The following is a 24,355-nucleotide window of genomic DNA, read 5'->3' as shown; positions in this document are numbered from 1 at the left end:
TTATCTTCATATCAGAAATGATCTTGTTTTCTTTCAGTATAGTCACCCCCTATTTTGTCAATTGTTTCATGTCCCAAATGGCCTTCGATGAAAGTGGACTTGAGATATGACTATTTTAGAATTGTACGAAAATCCATAAATTATTATTACAAACTATACCTCCCCCTGGCCAGCATGAGGTCAGTCCACTGACTGACCTCATGCTCAGGTTGGTAGAGCTTTATTGCACATGTCATGTTTAGTTTTTGAATAAATGGATGATTAATCATTAAAATAGGATTATAGCTCCGTCTCCCAGTCGCACTCAACGCCGTTACACTCCCCTCCATAACAATAATGAACTGGCCCTTTAGTAACATCAACAGGAATTGGCATTCTACAAGTCTTCTGAACAACATGCTATTTCACACCTTATTTTACACGTTTTATACTCTCATATGTGGTCGTAAATCAGAACAGCTCAACTCTGTTACATAGAAGAAAGATAGAAAATAATTATTTGTGAAAATTATGTTTGTTATTTCAACAATATATCTGATTTCTTAATCTCATGCATGCCATGTGGTCTCCTCTTAATCACCATACTGACCACAGGTAGAGTAGTGACTAAACTGGCCATCTTTAGTAAAACATTACAACCCTGTTAATAGCGGGGTTGGCTCAACCCTGTTATTATATTATTCTATATACAAATATTAATTTAATGGTGATCCTGAGATGGGATGGTTTTTCCGTTTCGGTAAAACTTTCACAAAAAAGTCCAAATCCTTACGGTTTCGTAGAATGACTCAAAGATTGGCTATTTTTGCACAACATGCACGAACCCGGTTATCGCAAACTATAACAGTGAGGACGAATGGTTAAAATTCACACAAAACGACACTAGCTGTAAATTTTCAGTAGTTTTATTGAAAAATGCCTCTTCTGTTTTCAGAAATAAATAAGAAAATTAGGCTGTGGGATTCACAATCTGCAGTTAAAATACATGAAACAGCAATACCATGTCCATAGTCTTGCACACAGATTCCAACTGCATCCGATATTAATAAAAACAACAATGACAACAACTATATTCTGGTCGGAAAAAAACAAAACAAAAAACAAACATACTAAATATACACCACAGACATGCAATTCCACCTTTGGTAAAATCAGCTGTGACTGGATAACGGAAAACTGATAAATATTTAGTCAAAGATACAAAATGAAAGCTGTTGTCTAACTGCAATAATGGAAACTGTAACTCCGTAGAAGGCACACTGAAAGAGCAAGATTATCTTTAAGTTAGGCAGAGCTAAAAACAAAACAAAAAATGAAAAAGGTAATGTTATGGATTTTATGATACTGAATGAAATCTGGTTGGGGGAAAGAAAAAAAGTCTCATCTAATGATGTCCCAACACAAGAGAACAAAAATTACCTTTCCCTTTATTCTAAATACTATCACTGGCTTGGTCATGAATAGTGCATGGTTCAACACTTAGTTGATGCAAATATGTTACAGGCTGGAAAACACAGCTAGGAAAACAAAAGAGAGAGAGAGCTCACAGGTTTTCAATGTCATTGTTTTACAGGGTTTTTTTCTTTAAATAACTCCCTTTCCCCACCCACCTCATCCCCTTTATCTCCACCTCAGAAACATAAAATTAAACATCCCTACCCTCCCAACAACAAAAGACAAATATTCACATATAGGCATTCAGGTTTTGCCAAATAAAGGCGAGGTATCAAACCCCGTTTTATTTCGACTTTGCATCAAATGTGCATAATCCCTTAACCACTTCAGCCCTAGTTTATACTTTCAAATATTTTCAAAAATAGCCGAGCTTGTAGATGATTTCTCTAGTTTCGAAAAATGGAAAATGTCGAAAAACTAAACAAACAAAGAAACAAACAAAAGATATTGAAAATCTTCGCCGATAATGACATGACAAGTGGTTAAGGGTGACAACATGTGAACATTTTGTGAACATATAGCCACAACACACAGGTATAGAGAGAGAAAAACAATAAAAAGAGAACATCTTATGGTACTATCCATTTGGGGGCCTTCCTTGATAGCGATCTCTTTCGGCGCTCATTTTGCGAGTCCTCATCCTCCTCAGGGATTGGGACTACGTGGGTGTCGGGCTCAGGTTGGTATGGGTCTGCTCGGAGATAGTGGTTTTTGCCAATTGAGCGTTAAGGGTGGCACATTTTGCAATGTTTGTTTCAGCATGCAACAATAATGAAGTCATTTATTTTCCTCTGTTCTACAAAAACCCAATTTAGACTTTGTGGTGCGACCAAAAATAGCTGACCTACAAGCTCACAGGAGCATGTAGGCCAGCTATTTTTGGCACGTGACGCAATCGTAATGACGGAGCATGAATTAGGCTCAAGCCTAATGAGCGAGGTAACACAATTGAAGTGATGAAAATTGCTGGTGGTGAACTGAGCTCATCGTCACTGGCAAATTACTTGTAAACAGTTCAGTGCATTCTTTTATCGTTACATTTGCACATTTGCGTTTGCAGGACACTGCGGGTCTAATTTGTAATTTGATGCATGTCCTCGTCGCGCAAAACAACAACGTGACGTCACGTCTATGTTTTACGGCAGCCATGTGACAAAGTGCAAATTATTAAGCCTTTGACTCTCATCCCTTAAAATAACTTCTGCAGCTTCATTCATTTACAAAATATCACAAAATATCTCTACGAAAAGAAAACTCAAGTATGTGTTCTGCTACGGTACCACCAGCCTCGAGATTGTTATTGATTGTGATTGTGTCCCTAGTTAGTCATAAAAAGGCACTGGTGCAATACTACCCTACAAAGCCGAAAGGCAACAGTGAAAGGTAGGGAAAAATATTATGTTTATCTCCTGTCCTACCAAAACTATGGTTGGTACAGTAGAATCATTATGGTTAAAAACCTTTATAAAAGCTCTGTGTGCCCAAATTAGTTAAGGCTAATTCACTGTATACTTCCTCGCTCGACGAACAGTGACTCATTTTCAGCTGCAGGTCCAACTAGGATTGAGAATAACGTGGCAAATCTGCTACTTTGTACACACGAAGCATGACAAGTATACCAATAGAACCAAAACCTCCAGGGTCACATGTACAAAACGTTGGACTGCATATGGCCCTGAGCCGATTAGACAATTACCGTACGTCAGTAGAAGAGGAACGACAACCAAAAAAAAAGGAGAGAAAAAAAGAGGCATTCAACGTGTTTGGCATTCAGCAAGCAGCGAGGTTGTTTGCAAGGCACAAGCATCAACTACTACTACTACAGTACTACTACAGATGTTAAACAATATTATTTTTTAGTGGACATGATTTCAAACATCATTTACAAGGCACAAAAAAATCATTAGTTATTTATGTACAAACATCACCTAGAGAAAATGAAATGGCGTTAAAAAAACAATGCTGTTTGTCGTGGCTGATTGGTTGACGGAGCCGGAGTTTGCTCTTGCGCCGGGAGTTTGTAGCTGCGGTGCGGCTTTTTTTTTTTTTTTTTTTTTTTTTACAAATCCACTGGTTTGTGTTAGTTAGTATGTTTGTTTGCTTGTGGTATGCATGCTAGCTCCTCCACCCAGGCAGAAGGTCACTCTCTGTTTGTTCTCTTTGGACGCCAAGATGCAAACAGGCCACTACTAGGGTTGCTGCCAATCACCCGTCGGTGTGTTTGTTTTGACTCGTTTCTACTCGCTCTACTTGTTAGTACCAGCATCATCATCCTGCTGCTGCTGCTGCTGTTGTTGTTGTTTTTCAGCACAGTTAATGGGTTTTCTTTGGTGGTTATCCTTGAAAACAGCCCTAGAGCGGGTGTTTCAGTAACAGGACGATATATTTGGTTGGTGGGTGTTTTTTTTTTTGTGTTTTTCAGGAAGTCAAAGTGAAAAGCAGCACAGACGACCCTAGAGAGGTTACTATGGTGAACCTGAAACAGGCCAGAGAGGGATGGGGAGGTGTCAGTGAGGTCAAAAACACCCTAACAACAACAACTGAGATGGGTTTGGTTTGGCTTTCCCCCACACACCCGTATGTACTGTGCTGTATCCACACTGGCTCATTGTAATGTTTTTAGTAGTGTTTTAGTTCAAAATTCGGAAAACAAAGTGGTTTTCTACCCTTTTCATATCAAGGTCCATAATTTATTTGGCATTTGAGCCACTGACCATGATCAGACCACTGACCTCTCAGATCAAAGACTATGTTATGCTGTTGTATCATTTTGCTGGGGACCACCTGGACCTACCAGTGGTGCTCTAAACAGAGCACATAGTACATTGCACCTGTAGTGTGTCCAGTGTGCGTACAGAACAGTACTGATAATAGCAACTAAACATTAGTACATTACGTAAGAAATGGCGGTACTGCAGTGGAAAATTCAATCAACTGAATTCTACACAGTGCGTTATTCTCTGTTCAGCATTTCCTCTGTATTCAGCAGCTGGCAATGGTACATTTACAAGTCTATAATTCCCTTTTGGTGTTGTAGTTATACATTGGAACATCTTGAGCTCTGCAACCTGAAGCTAAAATGATACCCACCCCCACTAGGTTACCAGCAGTGCTACAGAAAAACAGAGGAAATACTGTCCATCATTATTATTATTATTATATTATATTCATGCACTGATGCACTGTCTAGTTGTGTGTGTGTGCGTGTGCTCACGTACTCACTTACATGCTTGCGTGCATTATTATTATTATTATTATTATTATTACTAGAGCGGTGCCCTCGGGCACATTTTGAAGTAGGTGGGGCTAACGGTTCTCGAGTTACGTGGATTGCAGACGTACAGACGTACACACAGAGACTTGGTGCATTTATAGTTAGATATTATCATATTCATGCACTGATATACACTCTAGTTGTGTGCGAGTGTGCTCACGTACCTCCGTATCCTTGCCCGTATCCTTGCCCCTGTCCGTTGTAAGGAATACCCACACACTGTGAGGAGTCGCAGTAGCCAGGGGGGCCAGCAGTGCCCCTGAGCCCGGCAAAGCCCTGGCGACCCCCGGGCCCACGAGGGCCAGGGGAGCCGGGGGGCCCGGAGGAGCCTGTCCTGCTCTCACCTGGTGGGCCTGCGAACAGAAAAGATAGAGAGAGAGATGGAAAGAGAGAGAGAGGTCAGTGGTTCGCCAACGATTTCCTGTGAAGGAGCCCCATATTCATATGAATTATAGTGGGAGGTTCCCCTGTGGTCTCTCCCAATTGTACGATTTCAAGATTATAAATTTTTTCTTAATATTTATTGTATGTACTATGGAAACTTTTATTTGACAACTGACTATGATGACTCGACAGTTTATGGCATAATGTTGCTCTATTTGCATGTCTTTGTTGATGCAGCTTGTTTTAAGTGTCGTATGTCGTAAAAATGTCGTGTGTTCCATACAGTGAAAATTAAAAAAAATCTCATCTTGACCCACGATTTAAAAATAATTTGTGCTAAGGAGATGTAAGATATGTTTTTTTAAGATCACCACTGCTTGATTCCCATTCTCTGTGAACCATTTTCTCTCTAACCTTTTAAGTTTTTGTATTATTTCTTCTCTTCACTTTCACATTTCCTTTCAATTAAATCATCGGCTAACAGTTACACAAAAATACGTCGCTGTGATGTTCTCTTGGGAGGTGTGCTGAGAACAACCCAAACTCCAATGTAAAACCATTCAAGTGATTGTGACATTAAAAAAATGTTTTTGAGCTCAATTACACCCAAAAAAACTGAACTTTTAACATTCAGTAGATTTTCTGTGGTCTGGGGTTTTCCACACTGGGCAAGACCTATGCTGTAGAGTGCATTGCTGGAATTTGGCGGAATTGCGGGATTTTGGCGCAAGTACTGCTAAAGGAAATGACGACACCTTATCAATCTGTTTACAATCTCCTTGTATGAAACAAGTGTTGTGATTGGTCGAAAAATATTGTATCCAGGGGAAATAAATCTGACGGATGTTCCAGCCCGACACTTCCAGCTATGCACTCTCCGCCTTAGGTTGTGACCAGGCTTTTTCTCGCAGATGAGTAAGGCTGGGACCAAACCCCCCCCCCCCCCCAAAAAAAAACAAAAACAAATGGCAGTCCCTCAGTCAAATTTGGTCACATATACTGTATATGTACATGTAGACTGTCTTTACATGTACATATTGTCATGTAGAGTCACACTCTACATTGTAGAGTGACAAAGAAACACCCCAAGGAGTGGGGACTATACTGGTATCATCATGAAAATTAAATTGATGCTTGATTTTTTTTGTAATAAATAATATGTGATATTATCGTAAAAATCATAACAATTGTGTTTGGGCAAATTATTTGGGGGCCCAGGTTGGGAATCGCTGCAGTACCAACCTTATGAGAGAGTAAAAAAATAAAAATAAAACCTGTGAGGGCTGGTGACTGTCTCTGCCACAACACTCGGAACATTCAATTACAACATCAAGGGGGGAAAATATAAATTCCACTAATCCCTTTTTCCTCCCCCTCCCCCTCTCCCCACTCTCTCTCTCTCTCTCTCTCTCCATTATGTCTAGACATTCATAAAGCTGACTTGGAATGTTTCCCGAGCTCTCATTCACTCTCATATCCCAGTCCGTCTCTTTAAGTGTCCTGTGGAGCATGTGTTGTGAATGAGGCAACAGGAGGAAGGCCCCCTAGCACCCCCCACTCTCCGACCATGACTCATCACCCCCCCCCCCCCCCCCCCTCCCTCCAAGCCCCCCTCGCTTATTTGCTTCTTCCCCACCAAATTGGGGCTTACTAACTCCCTTCCCTCCTAATTCACTATGACCTCCACACTTTCCACAACTTGACCTTGTTAAGGCCTGAACAAAATGTCTAGCCCTGCTGGCTGGCTAGAAGTGCATGAGTACAGTAGTAACTGAAATTGTTGCTGTCGGGCAGAAACCTCTTGTCGCCATATGCACTAACCTTTTGTGTTTCTTCGTAAATTTACATCCTACTACTAAAAGTATCAAAAGCAGTCAGATGTACTCATCTGCTGCTTTTGTACAACTATACCAGTTGCATAGTGGTACAACTATACCAGAACTCTCCTAGAGTTACAGACTTGGTGATGGTCCATTTGGACCATTGGTGGTCCCCAGACTAGATGTTGCAGGAACATGAGTGTGATTAAGCCATTCTGACCTGAGATCAGATTCATACGAGGCTTCCGCCGGACACACACTGGTCTGATGAACCCATTCTGACCTGAGATCAGATTCTAAAAATGTCAGTCGCTCTTCGATTTTTTAAAAATAGCAGACCTACAAGCTCGTATCGCGCCACTCGGTGGCGCGATATGAGCTTGTAGATCTGCTATTTTTCAATAGCTAAAGCACGACATGATGCCAACACCAAAATGGGTGCCCGGTCAGAATGGGTTAAGCCATGGCCCTCATTTGATACAATTTGTATTTCCGGGGATTGCAAATCTACTCGCAGTAGATTTGTAGCAACTTTGTAACGCTATGCTGACATTTGAGCACAACACTCTTGATCGTGATCATACTGGTATAGATCACAATCTACCTTTTGCTGCTCAAGCGTGTATACAAATGGCATCTGTACTCCCTGACAACCCTGATATACACACGAACGCGTGTTACGGTGCAGCGTGTGAGTGCAAACAGTTACATTGTATTCACTGTATAGTCATATGCGATGCATCTGCTATAAAACCGCAGTGCTATAAAACAGCAGTGCTGTGTGTTTACTGTACAGATGTGGTGGTAGTGGGGGATTAGGGCGGCTGGCAGAGGATCCTTTTTTATCTATTTTATTGATTTTTTTGGCATGAAAATGTGTTGTATATTTTGTAAGCGTTTAGTTTTCTTGTGAAGCATACTGTGACAAAGTAATAAGTGCAATATTTGCCTCTGGGGAGCAGCAGCGTAGAAGTACTATAAAGTATTATAAAGTTGTATTATACATGAATAATTGCCGTACCACAGAATTGAGTACATTTCCTTAGTTACTTTCCACCACTGCGTCTGACCTGTGTTGACTGTGCTAGAGTGGAAGTGGAACAGGGGGGAGGAGGTGGTGGTTGTGCATCTGGATGGATGACCTCATGGTATATCCTTGTATGAGCTGGACCGGATGTATGGGCTGCTAGACTCTAGACTGTTTTGTGGGGCAGCTGTATGATTGGGAGTGACGGAAGCTTCGAGGTTTGCAGATCTCCAGACTGTCTGGGAAACTCTGACTGACTGGGACAGCAATGCTCTCTGCTTACTCCCTTCTCTCTCAACAACCACTGAGGTGCCCTTCAAACCAGGCAGCCCCCCCACCCACCCAAGTCACACCAGTGGTCTCAACGCAGAACTGACTGATTGAGGCTGGACAGGGCAGGACAGGATGCCCCCCCCCCCCAATGTGTTAGTAAGTGTAACTGGATATGTCTCAAGACAGGAGATCTTTGAGGCAATATGTGGCCAGATTCAGAATCACTGGGCTGTGGGAAAATGAACTCTCCCTTCTCCACGGAGAACGAGTGTTGAGATGGCGCTGAGCAAGGCATTTATCTCAAGCCCAAGGGTTTAGTATTGTGACAGGGTCTAATGAATGATGATGATGAATCGGGCCATGAGTAGGCAAACATAAAAATTGTGCAAATCAAGGAAAAAAATATTTTTTTTCAACGGAATGATCTTGAGGTTAAACGACATTGAAAATGAGATGTCAAATCAAGGTATGACATCATTCTTCATCATTCAACGTATGACAATATGCACTTTCATAATCTGCTAAACAAAAACCCTGAAAATGACTATGCTCTACACATTCTGTCAGACCTTGTCTACATGAAATCTTCTTTCATGTAGTGTATCGAGTAGCCTCGGTACCCCAGCTTTTATTCTCGTTCACAATCGGCTCAAAAATGAAAGCCTGGGGAAACGCATTGGAAGCCAACTTCCTATGCCAACCAACAGTGCAGACCAACCAACAGTGCTAACCAACAGTGCAGAGGCGCGTCGCTCCAAATTCGGTGACGGCCATCTTGCTTCGGGACTACAGTACAGTATGTTCAATGGCAGCTCAAACAAAAACAGTCATAACTCGCTCAAATCTTGACGGATTTACAAACGGGTTGGTTTATTACAAACGTTGTCAACGTGGCTATGATTCAGGATGCCTATCTGCTTAATTTTGTATATGAACGTCGTGCAAACCAATAAACCAAACAATCAGTTGAAAATTGAGCAAGTTATGGTTATTTAAAAGTACATGCCCCATAGACAATGTTATGCTGCCCCGAGGTAAGATGGTCGCCACGTAGCAACGTCGCTCTCCATTGGCCAGAGCGCGGGTGAGCCATCTAGCTTTCTCATATATATATATATATATATATATATATATGGTCTAGAAGAGCTTTAATAAGACTAGAGCATAAAGCAGAGAATAATACAACAAATTACAATGAATTCATAACGAAGCATTCACTGGGAAATCACCAGGTTAATGCAATCCATTTGCAGTGGTGTAAAGTTACTGAGTACATTTTCTCAAGTACTGTACTGATTTTGAGATATTTGTACTTGACTGGAGTGCTTCTAGTTTTCAGAGGTAAATATTATACTTTTACTCCACTACAATTATTTGAAAACTAGTTACTACTGTAGTTACTTTGTATATTTTCATTATTGCTGTAGGCCTATTATAAAACATTACCCATTTCAGCCCAATATACATTTTGGCCATCTGAATATAGCTGATCTACAAGCTTGTAGATCCGCAATTTTTTTAAAAATACATTTTGGGACATTCTGCATAATAAGTACTTTCTACTTTTGGTACTTTGGTCATTTTGACCGTTTTTTGAGGTTATTATCCTCGCCCATGAAGCTTTCAGAAGGTTCCCCTTCCATGGCCATCATCATCCATCACCATTCCATCATCTCAGACATTTTTGACATCTGAAACATCTTCTAAATATGAATTTAAGCACATGCTACTTCCGTCTGATTTGACTTCAGACATGCTCGTGTTAAATATATTTTCATGCCAATACTCAGAGTACACAGTTATATACCATGACCCGTCAGGATTGTGCAGTGCACTGTGAGTTTGAAGAGGAGACGGATAAGAGGGTGGATAGATTGTGTTGTTGTTGTTGTGACATACCAGGTGGTCCTCTCTGTCCTCTTTGTCCACTACCTGCCGGACCTCTGTCTCCCTTCTCTCCTGCAGAGCCTGAAAGAAACGGACACGTTTGTGCTCACATACACACAGACACATATTATACTGTACATGAGTGTTCCATGACTACACACCGCAGATCTGCAGAATCCGGCAGTATACCTGCCGTTTATGGATGTGTCAAAATTATACACGACAAAATGTCATCCATCCATTCATTAAAGGTTTTATGACATTCATTTTAATTTATTTTTATTTTTCGTTTTTCTTTTAGGTTTTATGACCTCAATTACACCCCAAAATCCTGAACTTTGAACATTCAGTGGATTTTCTGTGGTCTGGAGTTTTCTTTGGGGTTTGGAAGCCTTTTGAGCTACAATGAAAACAGGCAAGACAGTGAAAACAGTGACATCTGCTGGCAAATCCCATTGACATATATGGGATTTGCAGGCTCTTACATCACAAACTGCCGGCAAATCAGAGCACCTGTTTGAGCCAGAAAACCCCAGACCACAGAAAGTCTACTGAATGTTAAAAGTTCAGGTTTTTTGGGTGCAATTGAGCTTAGAAAACCTAAAAAAAATAAGAACAATTCCAAAACCTTTTTTTTTATGTCACAATCCCTTTAATCTGCTATATCTACAGTATACATCCAAAAGAGAGAAGGCCGTGAGATGCGTACCCATCTCTCCCTGCCGTCCAGGTAGGCCAGGACCTCCTGGGAAGCCGTTCCTTCCCGACTGTCCGGGTTCTCCTCTGGGACCCTGGTTTCCAGGGGGCCCGGCGGGCCCGGTAGGACCCGGGTTGTTGCTGCGGTAATTGCTGTTGGGGATCTGGTTGATCATACTGTTGACGCGACTCATTTGTGCTGCAGCACACAGAAGGTGGTTTGGGGGGGGGGGGAAAGACAGAACATTTAAAACAGCAACAACATGCAGACCTCTCTCTCTCTCTCTCTCTCTCTCTCTAAAGACAAAAGTCTGTTTGTGGCGTCTCGCTGCCTAATGAAGCCAGAACCATTTCCAAATGTAGCTGAGTCGGAGAAAAGAGAAGGGTGCACTCACCATTTACTAGCTGCTCGCAGACTTGTCTGGCAATAGAACGCATCATGTTCTGAGGTGCAAAGTCCCCCTAGATATGGAAGGATGGTGTTAGTTCACAATGAGAATTAGGTGTTACATTTCAGCATGTTACATAATAACCATTTAGAACAAAGGAGAAATTGTTACTTCAACATCCATTGCTCAATACTTAAACATGCATGGATATGAATCCTTTAACAAAATGTTCCGTTTGGGAAGTAAAAGCCAGATAGCTAATAACTTCGATAATATTCAATCCAGAGTCCGTTTGTAAATATAAGGTTTACGGTATTTAAACAATTACAGTGAGTGATGTTAAATAGTGTAAGTTAAGCTACTCTCAGTCTCATACAGCAACTGCTTCTCAGAACTCTAACCCATTTTGGCCGGGCACCCGTTTTGGTGTCAGCATCATGTTATGCTTTAGCTATTGAAAAATAGCAGATCTACAAGCTCATATCGCGCCACCGAGTGGCGCGATACGAGCTTGTAGGTCTGCTATTTTTGAAAAATCGAAGAGCAACTGACATTTCTAGAATCTGATCTCAGGTCAGAATGGGTTCATCAGACCAGTGTGTGTCCAGTGGAAAACCTCGTATGAATCTGATCTCAGGTCAGAATGGGACTGTAGTGTGAACGTTTACTCACTCTCTCTCCCTTGTCTCCCTTCGGACCACCAGCTCCCTAGAAAACAGAGGTAAAGACCAGCTTTCAACATCGCTGCACACTTCAGTTCCAGACATGGTGATGAAATGCCATCAACAGAGGGTGCCGGGCAGCCTTTGTTGGCAAGGTATCTACAGTACAAGCCTGGGAGATCTAAACCTACATACCAGTTAAGGAGTTTTATATTTGTAATTTCTGGCAAGCGTTACGTTATTTCTTTTTTCCTTGACAAGATGGAGTTGATCTAGAGGCACCAAGGAGATTCATTAAAAAGCATAATAACTACTGATAACATAAATTGTGTAAGTATGTGATTTCATTTTAAAGAGTAGAGCATGTTGACTTTTGGGACAATAAATATATATATTGGGATATATACATATATATAAAATGGGATCGAGTTTTGTTTTATATCAGCATCACGGTTCCCAAATGATAATCACGCACAAGTTAGATTATTGGTAGTGATGGTAAAGATACTAAATTAACAACATCAACACGAACTTCAATGTCTGCAATAATATGATAGATTGCTTTCAAAATATACATCCAAGAATTGATCAGAGGCCATTGCGTTTTAGCTACTCATCATCAACTGCTCAGTGTGATACAGGGAATAATATTTATATATATATATATATACTCACAGGATGTCCATTGTCACCAGATTTGCCCGGTTTTCCTGAAACCCCAGGTATTCCTGGATTTCCAGGTTGTCCCTGGTAGAGAAAGAAATAGTGGGACAATGACATCTCAACAGGAAACCTCTGTGTTAATACTGCATTTTAATGCTATGCTTCCGTGCATGCTAACCAGAGGCAAGTGGGTGGAATGAAACCTTTTCGTGAATCACATCGTCTCTTTCGGGTGGAAACCTCATGTTTTTCGAGCTTGTGGATTTGGGCGTTAATTTTCGTAAAAATACAAAAAGTAAAAATATGGAGATGGGAGGTTTCTGCACGACAGCAACGATATTATTATAACAGAATCATTTGGAATTGCACAACAAAGAGAGACTTATACAGCCTGGTGGACAGTGTCCAGTGTCTAAAACAGCAATGTGCGGCGCCAAGCAGCACGGTGTACAAGCCAAAGAGAAGTGGGCTCCCCAGACCGCTCTCAAAACATTCGCGGGTAAAAATCAATGAGTAATGCTCACCCCTCTATTAACACCTACTGTCGAGGTTCACTTGAGCAAGCAAACTAACAGCAGAAGTCTATTTGCACTGTGAAACTCCTGACATCCGAATTTGTGCAGCTGCATGAATTAGAGGTTGTACGATAATGGATTTTTCATTACCAATTGCGATTCCGATACTTTGGAGAACAGGAAGACTGATAAGCCGACATAAACAGATACCCATCAAAGATCTTGATATCCATAATTAACGTAGTGTACCCTGTACCCTACAAGTAGTCATTGCACACGCTTTTTTTTACAGTATGCTTAAACAATTAAAGTGACAGCTTTTCTTGTAAACAAACAAAAACTAACTTTGCGTTCTTACTTCAACACATTTAGTGCCGGAAGTGCCTTCAAAATAGAAGCTCTGGGTGCCAGAGTTGTCTGATCGCTTTTACTTTGAAAGCCATGAAACAGGAAACACTTTCCTAAAAAAGTTGACTTTACAAAGAGACCTCAGATCCCCGATCATCTTAATATATATTTTTTACGCTCCAAAAAGAGTTCATATTTTGCGGGAGAGACGGATGAGGAGCAGAAATGAAGCGCCAGCATATCGATCCATTCATCACCACGGAGAGCGCCCTGGATTAGGAGATACGAGTCATTCTTTCCGCCGCGCTAACATGGGAGTCAATGACAAGCTAATAGTTGCACTGAGCGTTAGCAAACGGCAAGCGAAAAGCGAAATGCCAAAAAAAAGAAAAGGAAAAATTCGGAATATTCTTATCTCGCCCCGCGTCGCTGGGACGTCGCTAGGACGTCCTCACACGTCAAAGGTACTAATATTTCGTGATCCTTATGACGTTCTCAGACGTCCTATGTCTTAATTGTGTTAACCGCCGAAATACTGATATGTACCGATTAGGCCCAAAACATGACGTACCATGGTACCTGGCGGGCCCCTCGGTCCAGACACTCCCTCCTTTCCTGGCGGTCCCTGTAGGTACAAGAGCAGGATAGAACGTGGCACGCCAAGTATGGCTCATACTGCACTGTAGATGTATCTAATGTACTGTATCTTATACGTTATCTGTGCATTTTGTCTGTTTAAGCGATTTACAGTCTGCTGCACCCAAGAACTGGTACATAAACTTGTACATGAACAGGATCATTAAAAATGTGCGATGGACATAAAAAGCCACATTTTGTTTTTGTACTCACCCTCACTCCAGCTGGCCCGATTGGTCCAATGGCACCAGCGGGTCCAGGTGAACCCTGGGGGAAGTCAAGGACAGGACATAACGGACCGACTCAGATTCAAGCTGCAGTTTCTCTTTTCTGCACAACTCACATTAGCAGAGGTCAGTGTACCTTTGACCGACCGACTCACACCACCGTGTCTCACTGCGTGTCAAAACAGTAAATCTCCTTTTTAGCTCTCATTTGCTCGGAAACCCTGCTCACTATTTTTATGGTCAATCCTCTCTCGCCTTTGATGCCTTGGCATAAGATTTACAGGGAACATAATATATTCCAGAACCCCTTTTATTGGCCATTATAAACCGGGGCCCACGTAGCCTGCAAGTCATTAAATGCATGTTGCTATAGCATCTGCTCCAGTGTGGTCACCTGTAAGCCAGTCCGTGAATGTCAATTTTGAATCACAATCGCTGTGCATGTAACGAGGATTTTGACAAATTTGCAATGTTTCGACCGGCTCTCGGAGCTCTACAAACTGGATGTTCTTCCTCTTCCTTGATGGTTGCCTCAATTGATGCCTGACAAGACATCCAGCACCTGGCCTGAATATAGGCATTGAGATGTGCACACAATCCTCTGTGTGAACCCACCCTGTAGGTGGGACACCCACCTACTGTATTGATTGACAATGTCAATGAAGTTATTTGAAGAAGATAAGCACACCAGATTGGACACTAGACGCGGCACCATATTTAATGTCGTTTGTTAGTCGTTGGAGATGGAGACAAAGTATGTCAAAATTAAGGATTGTATCTTTAAAACCATTTTCATCAAGCATGGGTATAGTTATACTATGCAATTTCCATCCTCTGACTTAAGACAGTTTGAAGGGAGTTGAATGTGTGTGGACATTTAATTGGTGTCACATTTATGTATGTTGGTGTCACAATGGTGAACTTGAATGTCTGCAATTGGCTAGTTTCCACTACAGGAAAAGGAACAGGAGTGTTGTAATTGGTTAGTTGGTAGCAGGACGCTTATGCCATAGCCTGGAGGGACAATTTAGCTGAGGTTTAATAACAGGAAATTACATAGTTGTCGTTTGCCGATTTGACAATGATTTGAGAATTGAGGTCCTTGGGTCTGCTAGCCTGTCAGTGCATGTGCACAATAAATATGAAGTCGATTGGCGATAATAATGATGGAAGACAGCCATCGAAAAGTGTTTTCAAACAGACGAACCTCATCTCTGCTTGGGGGGTAGGACACTTAACTGAAACCTCACTGTAGGAGAAGATTCTTTGTGGTGTTCCTTTCTCCCACCCCAGAGACTGTTTTCTACAAAAGTCAGTGAACTAAACAGGCGCCCCCCCACTAAAGATCAGGAGGGGAGGCAGAGGTCTTTGTATATCCCAGAGGCTTTGGTTATAAACAGCTTTAATAGATACCATCTCCAGTGATCTTCACAGACTGGTAGTCTCTGATCAGGGACATGTGAAAGGGCACCGTTGTTGTGCTATAACAGAAAAGCGCCGGAGCCTGGAAGCCATTCATGAGCGCAGCGATTTTCGTTAATATTCACGAGACACCAGTGGCAGGTTTGTTCCATCCGTCAACCTCACGTGTGAGATGGAGAATATTTCATTGTTCCCTTATTTGTGTTCATTGATGTAGAATTGGCTGTAGTATGAGTTTGTTGCCCGTTACACTGCCTGACAAACTCTTAATATGTTAATGGTCAACGGTCATGGTTAGCGAATATATCTTTGATAGTTGTATCAACAATAATCTCGGTGACGGGATATAAACTTTAATTTGGTTTTTCATTTGACTTAGAGTTACTGATGTTTGTGTAAAGACTGAAATGTTGGAAAGCCCTTCATACTGTATGTAGGCAAGCAAAACACTGTTAAAACTGTGTCAGGGACGTTATCCCGTCTTTATTACGTCTTTGTAATGGATGCCACGGGCGTTAACCCATTCTGACCTGAGATCAGATTCATACGAGGTTTCCGCTGGACACGTACTGGTCTGATGAACCCATTCTGACCTGAGATCAGATTCTAAAAATGTCACAGTCGTTCTTCGATTTTTCAAAAATAGCAGACCTACAAGCTCGTAGCGCACCACTCGGTGGCGCGATATGAGCTTGTAGATCTGCTATTTTTCAATAGCTAAAGCATAACATGATGCTAACACCAAAATGGGTGACCGGTCAGAATGGGTTAAGACGTCTTTTCAACCATATTTAGAAAATTCCTCTAATCTGGTGTACAGGTGATGACATGCACATTACATGCATAATATAATTACAAATTATTTCTCTCTTTATAATGGGAGAATTGGCACTCAGAGCCTAAACTGGTGACCACCAGGTGGCGCTGAAGGAGTTAATAGTAGCCTATTAAAATGTTTGACCTATTCAGTAAATTGTTAAGCTGTGGCGCTTTGGAGTTCATTGTTACATATACAGATAATAATGATTTGACTTCACTATGCAGCAGTCTGTCAAGTAGTGGAGCAAAATGGCATCACGGAAAAAACTAAAACGCGTGACTACAATTTCAGCAGTGCATCGGGGTAACGAGTTACATACAACCCCTTTTGGCGTTTTAAAGATGGAGTGCCACGATTCTTTTCCACCCTAAAACATGATCGTCAGGTATTATAATAATATAAGGAGGAAGAACTGCAAAAAGTGCTCAGTATTTGTTAAAATCATGCTTTTATGTGGACCACGCACCACCAGTGGTGATGAGTGGTGATCCACCTGAACTGAAGCCGCACCCACAGCTGTAGGCCTAGTTGCGCAAATCTTTGAATATTATATTCTTTCAGAGCGAACGTTTTTAACTCAAATTCTTCTGGGATCCCTGAAACAACATCTTTTCAGATGGGGGTCCGTGGCCAAATACAGATATAATTATGGGGGTCCTTGACCTGAAAAAGGTTGAGAACCACTGACATAGAAACATTTTCAGAAAACTGTAATTACTTTTTCTTTAGAAATCGTCCTCAGTCCTCAAGTACTGGAATATCATTACTTATCTGAGTAAGGGAATATTGAGCTACTGTTTGAAATTGAGTAATATAATTACAGTTTACTGTTCTAAGTAACATAAGTTAGCGGTCACAGTTAGCTCAATAATGCGGGTACCGTCCTAAAGTATGAATCGGCCCCAAGCAAGAACAAAAAGCATGGGAATACATCACATAAAAATAATTTATCATGAAACATGCGTAAGCTAAGAAATTAACAGTGGAATATCTATATAATGAAACTATATATAAACTATACATATATACTATACTATGCTATACATATGTACTATGACGTGCTATGACTATATACAATGCAATTCTAGTGCTGTCTACATAACATGCTATAAGTCTGTATCAAATGCTAAGTCTACAGAAATGCTATCTAAGGGGGTAGGGGAAGTGCTACGGGCCATGATGGAGTCTGAAAAGGTGGGTTTTCAGACTACGGCGGAAGATTGGGAGTGATGCTGCAGTTCTGACTGCAATGGGAAGTGACCTCAGAGCTTCCACTGAAATGCAGTAGGCATTAGACAACCCAACTACTGCCGGTGGCATTTCATCATGTTATAAACATAAATCATACATTTTGTCTGTATCCGTTGTCACTGTCCTACCACCAGTTAATCATCTGCATAGTCAAAATATGCTAGTGAAAGTAATATTAAAGTAAAATATTGAGTAATAATGTATTACTATGAAGTGTGTAATAAGTAATAAGTAATAAGTAATCTACTATGAAATGTTCAAGTTGTGTCTGTGGCCGGCGTGGAAGCTGGCCGGATTATGCCCAAATATGGTCATGCCTGATCTGACGGCACTCCCACAGCTTCGCCATTGTTAGGCAAGGGTTTATGTTCTGTGATGGCAGATCAGAGCTCGATCAGTGAGAGAGGGAACTACAGCCTGGGAGCTGATGGGCGCTGATGGGCGCTGAGGGAGTGATTGTTTTACCCTGCCGCGCCGTCAGTGGGGTATGGAGCACTCCGCTGTGTTCATTTGGACCGCACTGCACGCAAGTGGTTAACCCTAACCCTAACGTCACAAAAACTATGCCTAAACCTAACCTTAGTTAGTCCCGGTGAGAGAGAGATGGGAATGGGGTATAGGGAGAGACTGAGTAGGGGCGGGATGGCTAGAGAGAGGGGAGAAGGGAAGGGAAGAGAGAGGGAGAGATGTATGGATCACCCAAGCAATAACTCGGCCAACGAAGCCTGAACACTTGACAGTGTTGCTTTGTGAGGCATTGTCAGTACAATAACACCCAGGCACGCTAGGCAAGCTTTCTGCTTGTATATTTTGAAAGTTACTTCAGCAACACTGTATTTTACTATATTTAAGTTAATTTGTGCCCCTCACTTCACACAGGTGTGATTTTTATTTTATTTTTGTTATTGCCTTTTTATAAATCGATGATATTGAACACCCTTTATGTCTGTATTAAAAAGTGCTTTGGACAAAAACTCCATTGGACCCTCAAACTGTTTGCTAAAACAGCTAAATCCACTACCTCTCCTCCTCTCATGCAAGTAATTGACAATATATAAAGTTAAATATGTTTAATAAATATAATGAACATTTTGGAGTTACTAGGTGGTTTCTCCCCGACAGCAGAGATATATGGGTAGCAATTTAAAAAGCATTTAATTTAAAAGGACTTTAAAACGTCATCATTGCACACAGATCCTGACTGAAGACATGAAGGCAGCAACACCGGTCTGTCTGTTATCAGGTTGCATATATCAAGGTGATTTGTTCCTGGCCCCGTTTCCCCCCACGTCAAGATCTCAAGAATGTGACTAAACTTATAAAACAACATGCTGACTCACTCGCCCTTTTCTGAACGCTAACCCTCCCTCACATCGTAATGGATCATCCTCCCTGAATATGAAATACTGTAAGTATACGGCTCAGGAGGACGATGTTGCCTGAGGCCAGAGTAGTAGTCTAAATGATACACGGTTGAATGATCATCTGCCCATTTTCCCCGTCTTAACAATCCACACAGGCTGCAGGGGATCCTCGCCAAAAAAACAGCACTTACTTTCTGTCCAGGTAGGCCTGAATCGCCGGCATCTCCCTTAGGTCCGGGACGACCCTGAAGGGAACAGAGAAACAAAAGCATTAATAATGGATTGCATTTTGATAGCGCTTTTCCAAGAGCTTTACAATGAACGGTCCATTCATTCATACATTGGGAGGTGAAGCGGCGAACAGACGACGCCAGCGTCCTCACTTCCCCACATTCTCACACCAATGGTGGCGACCTCACACCGACTCATTGGGGTTTCAGTGTCTTGCCCAAGGACACTTCGACATGTGGACAGGACTGGAGGAGCCGGGATTCGAAACTCCGACCCACGGATCATTGGACGACCTGCTCTACCTCCTGAGCCACAGCCGCCCCATTGGAGGGCATTGGAGGGTAATCGGTGGGAAAATGAGGTGGCAAGACGGCCTGGTGGTTAGCCACATTAACCCTTTGTTGATGTCCCCATTTTCATTTTCATTATAGGATGAGAATTCTCAAAACATTTCCTAGGCCTAAATGTTTAAAATGTATACACGCTGTAAAATGTAACAAGTAGGTGTTGTGCGGCAAAAATAGCAGACCTACAAGCTCACCAACATGCCATGATACATTTAATTAAGTACTGTACATAAGTAAAATGTTGAGGTATTTTTTACTTTACTTGAGTATTTCCATTATTTTGTCAGTACTTAAACTTTTTACATTTCAGAGGCAAATATTGTACTTTTACTCCATTACATTTATTTGTTACTAGTTACTTTGATTATTATTACAAATCATACATTAAACACTTCATTCAGCCCTACTGTATACATTTCGGCCATTTGAAAATAGCCGATCTACAAGCTCACAATTGTGAGCTTGTAGATCGGCTATTTTCAATTGATTTATATAAAATTTAAAACTTGAAATGAGACATTCTGCACAATGAGTACTTTTACTTTTGGTACTTTAAGTACATTTTGATACCAATACTTTTACTCAAGTAAATTTTGAATTCAGGACTTTTACTTGTATTGCAGTATTGATACTTTTACTTGAGTACAAATTGTGAATACTCTTTCCACCACTGCACTGCCGATAGGCCCGTCAACAACCACGTGTCCTGAGAGATCACACTATATTGTATGCCGTCCTGTAATCAACAGATCTCAGAAACAGAAGATGTGACAGAGGAATGGTCAATAAGTTGCTCTTGACAAGAGTGACAGCGAAATGCCTAAAAATGTAGTGTAGTGTGAAGTTGAAATGGAAGCGAGTATTAATAATGTGTTAGTTTTGCGGCGTAGTCCAACGCAAACACGGTCTGCCAACACAGAGCTACTGTGTTCGGATGTACCTTTCTTAGATGAAAACCCCACTGTTGATTTATTAAGAGACATAATGTACCGAGAGAAGGATATCAAGTCTGTCCACAGCCGACATGGAGGAATGCACGCCACCATTACTTTTCATCTTGTAAATAGTTCCCGGTGTAATAAATTGCCCAAGGTGCTCTGCGATTCAACGTGGAGCTGCTGAAAGCTTACGTCTGTCAAAGGAGGAAGTAGACGTGTGTGAGATATATATTGTCTCTGTCGGGCGGAAACCTCACATGTCCAAAAACTGTTACTTTTGAGGACTCAAATTCTAAAATAGCGAAAGTACAGTAGCCGATCTACAAGCTGTTTCGAACTTGCGCGCGTGTGTGTGTGTGTGTGAGTGAGAGTGTGTGTGTGTGTGTGTGTGTGTGTGTGTGTGTGTGCGTGCGTGCGTGCGTGCGTGCGTGCTCTAGACTCACAGCTTCCCCTGGCATAGATAATCCACTGGGTCCCTGAGGGCCGGGCAGACCCATAGGCCCAGGCGGTCCATTATCTCCACGTGGACCAATAGGACCCTGTCAGCAGGATTAAGAGAGAAACAGAGAGAGAGAGAGAGAGAGAGAGAGACAGAGAGAGAGAGAGAGTTATGAGAGTTAAGCCATCAAACATTGATTCACGGACGGAATTCAGCATTCATATAATCTCGAGATCTCCTTTCCGTGACTTTCGACAGTTCATTGCAAATTCGCTACTGTTGCGATCTGAGGTCGAGGTAAGCGAGCGTGCACCAGACGACACGGAATGCTCAACCCAATAAGCTCCCCTCCACAATCGAGGGAAAGGGGACCCAAAAAAAAAAACCTCCCACTCTGACGATAAGTGGGATCAGATGCGCCCACAGCACTCTCTCTCTTCAAAGCCTTCACACTGTAAACAAGCCTTTATTTTCATCAAGTCACCTAGATAGCGCTAACCTGGGATAGTCCAATGGAGGGTATGCGCATGTATAAAGTGAGTGGAAAATCGAGTGGCAAAGCAAGTGGGGCGAAGAGAGTTTCCACGTCGTTTAATGCAATCAGAAAGGACTTTTCTGTTTGGATGTATATGGGCTGTCAAACCCAGAACGTATATTATATTTTTTGCCACTCATTAGGCATTTCCACATAACTTCCGGTATGATGATGCTGTCATGCGCATAGCTTCTATAGCACCCCCCCCCCCCCCCCCCCAAACAAAATTTTATGAAATCACATAAGCTGTGCCATAATCGTGGCTGTTTACTTTTCATGGATATAAAGACCCCTTTTGCCTTTAATTCAACGGTGACCTGCAGGGGCTTTGAAGCAGCGAGAGACACACAAAAACACAAGGGAGGTACTTACAAACACACACAGGGGAGGCACTTACCGCAGGGCCTGTTTCTCCTCTCTCACCCCGGGGACCTTTGCTACCAGGTGCACCCTGAGGAGAGCAGGAAGAGTTTGATACAAGAGACAGAGAGAGAGAGAGAGAGAGAGAGAGAGAGACATTGATAGTGAAAGTTTGTATGCACTACTGCAATTAGCAATTACAAAGATTCTATGAGACATTTCATCCTGTAGTCAAAGTGGGCCTTTGTCCAATACAGTATTGCATTTTTTGCAACCGAGAGAGAGAGAGAGAGAGAGAGAGAGAGAGAGAGAGAGAGAGAGAGAGAGAGAGAGAGAGAGAGGTACTGCCAGTGAGTGGAGAGTTGTTTCAATTCCAACACGGTTTAAATTTGCACTCCAAAAAAATGTCATTTAAGCAAATGTGACAACTTTGACATACTGTAAGGCAGACCACTCCACTGACCCAATAACGTCACTAGATTCTCTCGCCTACAGGATACATATTTAAGAAAGGGGGAAAAAAAAAATTCTCCCCTCTTTTATGGCCATGAAGATACATATTCAATGTTTTTAAGACAGAGGACAGCTTTTTAAATAAGCCGTGGGATTTCTGCCGTCAACACAGTTTTGACAGAGGCCTTCTTGCACAGCAGTTTACCTTAACACCCCACGGTTTAAAAAAATAGGCCAGCTTTTATTAGACTCACTAAGAAGTTCGCCCCCGCCATGAATGTCCTTCAGGGGGCAATAACTTTCATTGCACAGAGGGGTGTACATAAATAACATGTCGAGAGTCTGTGCATTAACCTGGTTGAGGGCCAGAGCTATAGACACACCTTTCGGGATCAGATTTGAATGGCCTTTCAAACCGCCTAGGAATGTGCTTCAAATAGGATTCACAAACATTTGTTTCCTTTTTTTTTTTTCTTTTTTTTGCTGTTCAAACTTGATAAAACCAGTCTGATTCCAATCTGATAGGCCCAAAAGTGGCCTGATTTGGGCTGCCAGTCATAGAGCCTTAGAGACACTCTTAACCCATTCTGACCTGAGATCAGATTCTAAAAAATGTCAGTCGTTCTTCGAGTTTTAAAAAAATAGCAGACCTACAAGCTCGTAGCGCGCCACTCGGTGGCGCGCTATGAGCTTGTAGATCTGCTATTTTTCAATAGCTAAAGCATAACATGATGCTGACACCAAAATGGGTTCCTGCGCAAAATGGGTTAAGGACACTCCAGGCTCTTGACAGCAGTACGGTATATATGCAGTGTAATTATGCATGGCGTGTTTCATGGGGTCCTTACCAATGGCCCCTGGGGCCCTGGGGTTCCGGAGCTTTCCGAGACGCATTGGCAGGCGTTGGGGAGGGCCGGGCACTTGGCTTCATCTCTCTGTTAAAGAGAAGAAAAGAGCAAAAGTCAAGACAGAGTGGGTGAGGGTGGAATTTTGTGTGCGTCATTACAAGTGAAAATGTAAAGCAAAAAAGCAAAAAGAAAGAAAGACATTTTGAAAAGAATAAACGCTTGTAGATTTTCTCAATAATTTAGAAGATGTTTGGGGTTAATTTGTGTGTGTGACTGTGTGTGTGTGTGTGTGTGTGTGTGTGTGTGTATCCTCCCCATAACTGCTGATGAAGACTGCCTTGAACGGAGAGTCATAGTCACTTTATTCACCGATTACAGTAGATACGCATAGAGGAATTTGACGTGCAACATTGGTGCAGGAACGTGTGAAGGCTCACAATGCACACACATGGGCTTACATCGCTGCATAGCGTCAGCAGGAAAGCTGCACGAAGTAGGCACTTTGACACTTGCTTATTCAAGGTTTCGTTTTCTGGATTTAGTTTGCGAGGAGATTGTCCAGGTTCACAAACCCGGGCTGGGCCTTGTGTACGGTAGGAACCCAGGAATGCTATTTACATCTGTTGTCAAGGCAATGTGTGTCTGTGACCTCTCTTTGCATTGCACAATGTTGTTCCACAAGGTTGGTTTTATTGTTAGCGATAAGGTCTGTCCTATAATTGTGTTTATCTTAAGTCACTCTGGATTAGAGTACTACTACATTTTGCCCATTTGGTGAGCTCAGTCACCCCATAAATCGTTCAGAAATGGCATAATATAAGTACATTCTCTGTTCAGTTTTAGGGAGGTCTTTAGGTGAGATACTGTAACTTCCTAGCATTAGAATCTAAACCGCTTGGATGTAGTCTGTCTCTCATACACCTATACATGTACAGTACAGGTTGGTGATGATGATGAGCAGGTTGGTTTCCTCTCATCTCATCATCAGTGTGTGAATGGGTTTGTGAAGCACTTTGGATGAAGGCAGTATCTATTTGCCATTCCTTTCAAGTACATGTTCACACTTCAGAGATGAATTAACACTTATACGA

At 41.9% G+C, this 24,355-nt stretch overlaps 1 protein-coding gene across 15 annotated transcripts in view; it reads right to left on the bottom strand.

Annotated features, from left to right (window-relative positions):
* Positions 1–889: 889 nt before the first annotated feature.
* Positions 890–24,355, bottom strand: part of col12a1b (collagen, type XII, alpha 1b) — a 168,410-nt gene continuing 144,944 nt past the window's right edge. For 14 of the 15 annotated variants that reach the window (XM_083790277.1, XM_083790278.1, XM_083790285.1 and 11 more), the window contains 13 exons: positions 23,265–23,351; positions 22,001–22,054; positions 21,073–21,168; positions 19,305–19,358; positions 14,243–14,296; positions 13,965–14,018; positions 12,543–12,614; positions 11,878–11,913; positions 11,212–11,278; positions 10,830–11,015; positions 10,133–10,201; positions 4,894–5,082; positions 890–2,146 (listed from right to left, as the gene is read on the bottom strand). In XM_083790277.1, coding sequence (XP_083646403.1) covers positions 2,025–2,146; positions 4,894–5,082; positions 10,133–10,201; positions 10,830–11,015; positions 11,212–11,278; positions 11,878–11,913; positions 12,543–12,614; positions 13,965–14,018; positions 14,243–14,296; positions 19,305–19,358; positions 21,073–21,168; positions 22,001–22,054; positions 23,265–23,351 — 1,140 coding nt within the window. In that variant the 3' untranslated portion in view covers positions 890–2,024. Of the gene's footprint in view, positions 3,932–4,893; positions 5,083–10,132; positions 10,202–10,829; positions 11,016–11,211; positions 11,279–11,877; positions 11,914–12,542; positions 12,615–13,964; positions 14,019–14,242; positions 14,297–19,304; positions 19,359–21,072; positions 21,169–22,000; positions 22,055–23,264; positions 23,352–24,355 lie in introns of all 15 variants that reach the window. The other variant, XM_083790291.1, reaches the window with a different exon arrangement.

Source organism: Protomyctophum parallelum (assembly GCF_964188405.1).
Source record: "Protomyctophum parallelum genome assembly, chromosome: 19".
Classification (NCBI taxonomy): domain Eukaryota; kingdom Metazoa; phylum Chordata; class Actinopteri; order Myctophiformes; family Myctophidae; genus Protomyctophum; species Protomyctophum parallelum.
Note: the sequence above shows the minus strand (reverse complement) of the source record. Positions and strands in the feature narration are given on the sequence as shown.